Below are 8,782 nucleotides of genomic sequence, written 5' to 3'. Positions count from 1 at the left end.
TGTGGCTAAAAATTCAACCATGTTTTTTTTTTATTAGAATTTTTTTTTAACATAAAATTTAACTATTCCATTTTATTGTTGAAAATTTTTTCTTTTTCAGTTAGAAATTCACTTATTTTGTTGCAAATTGTAGATATTGTTGGAAATTCAATTTTTTTATCTGAAAATTTCACTATTCCATTTTTGATTGAAAATGCACTATTTTAGTTAAAAATTGAAAATTTTCGTTGAAAAATCTTTTTATTTTAGAAGACAATTCACTTTCTTTAGTTAGAGCTCCAAATATTCAGTTGGAAATTTATGTATTTTATTGAAAATTTATTTTTCGAGCAAACACTTAATCTTCTTGTTTGAAAAATCATAATTTTGGTTGAAAATTGTAATATTTGTTTTAAAAAATAGCGAATCTTATGCTAATATATTCTTTGATTTTTTTTCACTACAAAATAATGTTATGTTTGTAATAATTCAGAAAAACTGAATGACTTACTCTTTTATTTTATTTTACAAATCAACTGTAGACTTTTATTAATAATCCGTTTAAAGAAGCTATTTTTTATTTATAAAATTAATTTATTTAGATGAAAATTTACTTATTCCATTAACATTTTTTTTGTTAAAAATTAATTCTGAACCTAAAAAATGAGTATTTCATTAAAGATTTGTACTTATTGATCAATTTCAACAGTTCTTTTATTTAATATTAAAATCTGTTTTGGTAGGAATATGAACTATTCAATTTTTCGTTGAAAATACAATTTTTTTGGTTCAAAATTATACTACTTTTTTTAAAAGGAACGTTTTTGGTTAAAGACTCATTACTTTAGTTAAAAATTTATCTCTGTTGCTAAAATCTCAACTGTGCTATTGAAAAATTCTATTTTTTTTTGTTGAAAATTCATTTTTTGGAACAGAAAATTTCAATATTCTATTTTTGGTTGAAAATGTGTCCTTTTTTAGTTAGAAATTCACTTAGTTAGTCGCAAATGGTATATATTTATGGAAATTAAATTTTGTTATCTGAAAATTTCACTATTCCATTTTTTGTTGATAAATTAACTTTTTTAGTTGAAAGATTCTTTTCTTTTAATATAAAAATAACGTTTTTTAGTTAAAGCTTCAAATATTTAGTTGAAAATTTGTGCATTTTATTGGAAATATATTTTTCGAGTAGAAACTTAATCTTCTTATTGGAAAACTCATCATTTTGGTTGCAAATGGAACTATTTCATTTTTAGTTCAAAATTTATCTTGCTTTAGTTTTATTTTTACTTTTTACTTTATTTTACAAGTGAAATATAAACTTTTATTAATTGTATAAAAAAGCTATTTTTTAATTAATAAATTCATGTATTTCGTGGCATTTAGAGGTAATGGAAGGGAGAGGTACTTGGCGAGAAAAGGCGTTTTGTGAGAGTCCATTGTAGAAAATTTGATTAAATAAATTATTGCAGTATCTTGATACATTTTTCAAATTTTAGGTGTATAATAGGATGGAAGAGCGTTGTTGGTAGATGGGTGAGAATGGAAGGAACGACCGTTTTGGGCGAAGATGTTATCGTAAAGGATGAATTATACATCAACGGTGGTCAAGTATTACCGCATAAAAGTATCGCTGCCTCAGTACCAGAACCCCAAATTATAATGTGAAGAATTTAGAACAATGTAATGTACTCAAAAATGTACTCAATTTTATTGGTTAAAGGTTTTTATGCCTTGTGCAATATGTTTGTAAATATTTTATAATATTTATGAAATATTTCAATATTAAACATTTTTAATTAAGATTAACTTGCTGTTCAAGTGGAAATTAGCTTCCCCTTGTTTTCTCTTTGCTCTCTTAGATTGAAGTTCAGGCGCAGAATTTTATTTGAAACATTACAGATATTTATAAAAAGTCAAAATTATTTTTATTTCATTCTAACAGTATAACATGAAAACTACTGTTTTTGCTATGAATATATACAAAATAAACAAATGTTCTTAAGCCAAATGATCAATAGATCGTATTTCAATATTCTAAAATCATTGAGTTCGCAAAAATCGTTTTATATTTTCCTTCTTACAGTTGTATTCTGATGGGCATTGACCTCTCGAACCATATTCTATGGCTTTTCGGAATTCGGCCATTTTTCTCTCGTATTTTTGATCCACTGTTGAAGTTCTGCAATAGAAGAATATTGATAAATTAGTGCTTTTTTAAATAATCTGAAATGAATTAAATTAATATTTTTTCCCCTTAGAAAATTTTCTTTCCAATTAAGTACATTAAAAATGTTAAAAAAAAATGATTCTCACTGTGGAATTAATTTCATAGCATTGATAATCATCTCAGCTGCTCCTAAATATTCTTTTGCTATTTGTGGCACCTCGCAAGCTGCCCTGTATAAACAAGTGTCTCCAATCAAGTATCCGACTGCTAAAGCGACTTCTGCTTCCGATACGACACTATCTATATTACACAAAAATTAATATAATTTTTTTTCATTATTCCCAATTTATAAACTGGGTTTAAATCTCTAGATAACGTATTTTATTCAATAATTAGGGTGTCTACCTGACATGGAAATTTAGAAAATCTGGGAAATGATCGAAAAATTTGATTCCGTGACCGGGATTTTTCTCAAAAATTTACTAAGATGCAAATTCAAAGTGGTTTTTAAAAAGATTTTAATTCTGATTTAGATGCAGAAAATTAAAAAAAATCTCCGTTCCAAGTCAGAATTTGTCATCATTTAAAACTTCCCTCTTCTCGATTTTAGAACAAATCAATTACTATATATCTGAATTATGATAAAAAATTTGGTAAATAAATATAATTCTGGCTTGGAACTTCCATTGAATTTCTCAGAATATTTAAAATTAAAGGTCAAAGCATCGACAACTGTAATTTAGTGATTGTGAATTCTCTTTTGTTAAAGCTCCTTCGGGTTTAACGAACACATTTTCATCACATATCATGGGCTTCGCACTCTATTTTGTCCAAAATGTAAACTTTTCTTCATTATGTTCAACACTATTATATGAAATGTATATTATATTTATTTTTGTACCTCGGTTTGATACTGCTTATTCAGATAGTGCAAAATAATTTACAAATTCTATTTTTCATAATTAGTATTTGCTCCTTATTTTGCACTGATTTTAATTCTCAGCTACCCTGAAATAGTTATCTTTTCAATAAATTTATATTGTTACAATTCATAATATGCATTGATATTAAAACATACGTATTTTCGTTGTCTTCTTTTTATAATTAAAAAAAGTGTGTATCATATTAAAAAACATGTTATTAAACATTTTATTGCAACTTGTGTCGTTTTCCATAAATTTAATTTGTTTACTTTCAATGTTATTTTTTACGATCCAAACTAAAAATACGCATTTTAGCATAAAGTGGTTCAAAGCAAATTTGTTTATATAATTTAGGCGGACAATTTTGTTAAATAGAATTTTATTGTCGCTTGTATCGTTTTCCGAAATAGTTTAGTTTTTTAAATAGATTTTTGTGATAAGAGTTTGTAAAAAGATTGTAGATTTTTTTTGGTTGAACAACTTCTGTCTTTTCATTTTTTTGTCACTTGTGCCGTTTTTCCAAAAATTTAATTTTTCTTCATTCTTGTTTTTTACGATTAAAAGAAAATCTACTCGTCATATCTATAAATTATTAATAACAAGTTTGTAGATCCTTTTTGTGTGAACAATTTTTTTCTTTTAATTTGTTTTCTTAACTTGCTTCATTTTCCAAAAAATTATTTTTTTATTTTTAAGTTGATTTTTTAAGTTTCCAACAAAACCTACACGTCCTATAAAAAAATATTGATCACAAATTTATAGCTCTTTTTTGGATGCGCAAATTTTCTGTTTATTTTTTTCATAGCTTGTGTTGCTAGTCCAAAAATTTAATTTAAAAAATTGTTCGTTCCTTTTCTACGAATAAAAAAAACTATGTAATAAAAAAGTGACTTAAAAAAAATTTGTAGAAATTTTATTCAACAAAAAATTAAATTTTTGGACAAACAACACAAGCTATGAAAAAAAATGAATAGATAAAAGTTGCTCGTCCAAAAATGAGTGAAAACTCATTCAAATTTGTCAACAATAATTGTTGGCTAGGAAGCTTAGTTTTTGTTTTAATCGTAAAAAATAACATTCATGATAAAAAAATTAAATTTTTTGAATAATGGCGCAAGGCACGAATAAAAATTAATTGACTATAATTCTTCACCCAAAAAGGGTCTACAGATTTGTTATTAATAATTTTTAGATAAGACGAGTAGATTTTCTTTTGATCGTAAAAAATGAGATCAAAAATAAAATTTTTGGAAAAATGACACAGAAGACGAAAAAAAGAAGAAAAAACAACAGTTGTTATACCAAAAAATATCTAAAAATGTGTTATAAATTGTTGTTATAAAAATATATTAAAAAAACAAAATTAACTTCTTGGTAAAAGGACACCAGCTACAATAACATTTTATTTAGAAAAAATTTTCGCCCAAATTCTATCTACCAATTTTTTTAGAACAATCTTGCGTTCGGATGTGTATTTTCATTTTAAATCGTAAAAAATAACCTTGAAAATACAAAAAATTGAATTGAGGAAAAACGACACATGTTGCAATCAAATGTTAAATAACATTTTTTAAATAGGATACACACTTTTTTAAATTATAAAAACAAGATAATGAAAATGCTTTTGTTTAATGCAAAATGAGAAACAAATATTAAAGTAATAATTAAAAATAAAATTTGTACTTTATTTTGCAATATCTGAATAAGGAGCCCCGGACCGAGGTACAGAAATAAATATAATATACATTCGATATAATAGAGTTGAACACAATGTAGAAAAGTTTGCATTTCCGACAAAATTGAGTGCAAAGCAGGAGATACGTGATGAGAATGTGTTCGTTAAAGCCGAAGGAGCTTTCACAAAAGAGAATTCACAATCATCAAATTACAGTTGTCGATGCTGTGACCTTTAATTTTGAAAAATTTGCACAAAAAATGTGACGGAAATACAAAGACCGATTTTTTAAAGAATTTGACCCTTCCGGTTTCTCTATTTTGGAAAAGGGAGTTACTAAATTTCTGAATTATAGTAGAAAATGTTGCATGTCATTACCTTAAAGAATTATAATTTTCTCTTTGGAGGTGGTAATTTCCCTAAAAAAATGTTAATTTTCACTTGGAACAGAAATTATGACATGCAATGAGAATTTTGGAACATAGTTTTAATTCTGCTTTAAAAGAAGAGAGTTTAAAAAAATCCGTCTTTAATTTTTGAATTATAATTATTTCAAGATTATTATTTCAGGAATCTTTCAAATCTTTCCAAATATTTAGAAACCTCTTTAAACAAATTAACAATTTGCCAAGAGAAAAATGGCGATTCGTAATTTTTCGTCGGGTAGACACCCTGATAGTTGAAGAATAAATAAAAGACTTGAGGCAGAAAAATAAAATTTTATTTACAAATTTTACTTCTGCTTTATTCTATAATATTATTTTTCTTCATTTTCGTATTTAAGGGTTAAAATAATGTATAATAAGTCATACAAATTTAATTACCATCTTCTAAACCACGAGCGTTGTAATTATTATGACCTCCTAAATATCCAGCGCCGAAAACAACTGCTTTTAAAACTAGTAGCAGTAATAAATTCGAAAGATTTAAGTTGAGAACCTAAAACATATTTTATTTATAAGTTAATGCACAATTTCTTGTATACAATTTTTATTCCAGAAACTTCTGAAATATTTGTCTTATAGGAACTGTAAATTAAAAAACAATAAAAGTTTTTTTTTTAATATTGTACTTATTTTTTATTAGAAATAATAGAAACTTATTAGTCCTCTTGATGGAACCGCACTTAAATAACGTAATATCTCAAGGGTGTGGGGGGGGGGATTTGTTACGGCATAGTGAGTGGGTGTCTTAATTAATTAAATTAATTTTTGGAAATTCGCAAATGAAAAATAACTCGCAGTTATTGTACGGAAATTTAATATGAATTTAACTTTACGCGCCAAAGAAACCTGGTGAGTGAAAAACGAACCTAGCCAACAACAATTTTAAAAAGTCAGGGAATTTCTATAACTTGAAATAACTTTCAATAATAAATAAAATAAATTCAATTTTAATTTGAAATTGGTTTGTTCCGTTTATAAAAGATTCTGGGTTAAATATTTTTTAAATTAAACATTGTGTTATTTAAATATTTGGTCAGGGAAAAATAAAGGATTTTTAAAAATGAAGGTTTGCAATAACCCTGATATAATATTTTTGTTAGTAATCTATTTGTCTTGTACTTCTATTTTTGTTTCTTTATTTTGCAGTTGCTTCCTCCTGAGGATTTTTTTTATATAATAAATGTTATTATTTGTTTGAAAATTTGATAATTTTGTAAAAAAGTTAACCTTTTTGGATAAAATTTCAACTGTTTTGTTGATAATTCGTCTTTTTGAGTTGAAAGTTAGACTGTTTTCGTAGAAAATTTACTTTTTGCGTAAACTGCTTATTTTGGTGTTCGAAAGTCAACTGAAATCTTTTTGAAATCAAAATTCGACTATAATACAAAAAAATTGTATTTAATAATTAATATACTTTAGTAGAAGTTTCATTTTTCTTGGAAAAAATGGAATTACATAGTTTAAAATTCAACAATTTTGTTAACAAGTTATCTTTTTTGGTTAAAAATCAAGAGGTTTTTTAAAATTCGTGTTTTTGAGTTGAATTATTTATTTACTTTTATTAATAATTAATAATATTCATTTATTTTCGTAGAAAATTCACTTTATGATGTAATTTGATATTTTTGTGTTGAAAGGTCAACCAAAACATTTTTTGAATTAAAATTGAACTATTTACAAAAAATCTGATCCTTTTGAAAATTCATCTATTTTAGCCCTTGAAGGGCATACTGGGTGTACAATATCCAGCGACTTATTTATGCCTTAACGAAACGTACCAAGTTCAAGAAAATGGAACATATGGCGCCAGATTAAAAAATTACATGAAAACCTATTTTTCTATGTCATTTTCACATAATTTTGATTTTTATAATTTTTTTACGCAGTTTAAGATCAATAAAATCATTTAATCACGCAAAGTACCGTGTTTCATTTTTCATCGAATTGAAGCTTTTATTTTTCAGAATAAACACCTTCTTTGGAACGAACACTGTAAACCTAATTTTATTTTTTAAGCACCGCATCTCGTAAGTATTCAAGTAAAATTTTAAGGAAAAGTATCAAAAACTTAAAAAGTTATGGATTTTAGAATGAAAGAAGTCATTTTTTTCCAAAAGGTTTTTTTTATCTACTTTAAATTTCAAAAACTGTTATGAAACCTTTCCCTCCTAAAACTAGATAGATTAAACATCATTAATTGATTTTCTTGTAAAAAGCTATCCAATACCGTCGGCACACTACACGTTTGAATACCCTTGGGTATGTAACACCCAGTATGCTCTTAATGTAATTTTACGAAAGTGTGTCCTTTAAGCCTTTAAGGGTTAGTAGAAGTTGCATCATTCTTGGATGAAAATGGAACTGTTTGGCTTAAAATTCAACAATCTTATTAAAAAGTCATCCGTTTTAGTTCAAAATTCATCTGTTTTGTTTAAAATACCACTATTTCGTAAAAAATAATTTTGGTTTAAAATCTATATTTTGATGTTTATAAGTCAACGAAAATCTTTTTTGGATGTAAATTTAACTATATTATGAAAATTGGCCTAATTTTATTAAAAAATTCATCTTTTTTGGTAGAAACTCCATCTTGGATAAAAATGCAACTGTCTGGATGAAAACTAATCTTCTTCGCTTGAGGATTCATATATTTTCTTTTAAAATTCTAGTTGGACCACTTTTATAAGAATACATTTTTTCATTAATTTATATTCTTAATTGCGAATTCTTTCTGGTTGTAAATGAAATTTTTCCATCTAAAATTTATCTCTTAGCTTGAAGGTTCGTCTTTTTGGTTAAAAATATTACGAGACTAAAATGCTGGTATTTGAACATCAAAGGTAAGGGAAAATAAAAAATTGGTCAAGGAAAAATAGAAGAATTTTGAAGATGAAGTTTTCGGCCCTACCAGCAATAACTAGTAAAAACGGCAAAATGCAATCCATCTTTATGTCTTTCCTATATTGTGTATTACAAAGTGAAACATAACTTCTAATTTAATTAATAATTGACATTTTTATATTATTATTTTTATTATTTAGCTTAGTAAAATTCAAATTTTCGATAATTCGAAGTTTTTTTATGGTCCCTGCCAAAACTCCTATCCTTTCAATGTTAAAAATATTATATAATGTCTTTTCACATATGTCTTCAGTCTAATATTTTTATTTATTTTATTATTATATATTATTGTTTATAATTATGATCATAAACTTAGATTATTTTTACTAATTTTTTTATTGGTTATTGGTTGGTTCTCAGTTTTATTATTAACATAAAATTTATGATAAGGTAGGGTGGGGCGAGATGAGCATAGGGGGTAAGATGAGTCACTTAATTTTCTCGTAGGTTATCATTTATTTTGTAAATGTTTTTTGTATTAATATCAGGAAAAACATGATCAAACTTCTTTTTAAAAAATTTTTCGCTTAATTTTGAATAAATCTGGAAAAAACGAAAGTAAAAATTTTAAGACCTGTATTCTGCTATTTTGCATTTGTTTAGAAGATTCAAGAATCACGCAAAATCACATATTAGATGTTTTTGCAGTGGTCGTTTAGATAGCTTATTTATTAAACCTAAAGTT

At 25.6% G+C, this 8,782-nt stretch overlaps 2 protein-coding genes across 4 annotated transcripts in view; one reads left to right on the top strand and one right to left on the bottom strand.

Annotated features, from left to right (window-relative positions):
- The window catches only part of LOC117167619 (mannose-1-phosphate guanyltransferase beta), a 19,384-nt gene extending 17,391 nt beyond the window's left edge, over positions 1 to 1,993 (top strand). For all 3 annotated transcript variants that reach the window (XM_033352685.1, XM_033352683.1, XM_033352684.1), the window contains exon 6: positions 1,482 to 1,993. In XM_033352685.1, the coding sequence (XP_033208576.1) occupies positions 1,482 to 1,650 (169 nt within the window). In that variant the 3' untranslated portion in view covers positions 1,651 to 1,993. The remainder of the gene's footprint in view (positions 1 to 1,481) is intronic.
- The window catches only part of LOC117167620, a 9,716-nt gene continuing 2,920 nt past the window's right edge, over positions 1,987 to 8,782 (bottom strand). The window contains exons 2-4 of the mRNA XM_033352686.1: positions 5,575 to 5,689; positions 2,299 to 2,452; positions 1,987 to 2,164 (exon numbers count right to left, since the gene is read on the bottom strand). Coding sequence (XP_033208577.1) covers positions 2,026 to 2,164; positions 2,299 to 2,452; positions 5,575 to 5,689 — 408 coding nt within the window. The 3' untranslated portion in view covers positions 1,987 to 2,025. The remainder of the gene's footprint in view (positions 2,165 to 2,298; positions 2,453 to 5,574; positions 5,690 to 8,782) is intronic.

The sequence above is a fragment of the Belonocnema kinseyi genome, chromosome 2, assembly GCF_010883055.1.
Source record: "Belonocnema kinseyi isolate 2016_QV_RU_SX_M_011 chromosome 2, B_treatae_v1, whole genome shotgun sequence".
NCBI classification, from domain to species: Eukaryota; Metazoa; Arthropoda; class Insecta; order Hymenoptera; family Cynipidae; genus Belonocnema; species Belonocnema kinseyi.
Note: the sequence above shows the minus strand (reverse complement) of the source record. Positions and strands in the feature narration are given on the sequence as shown.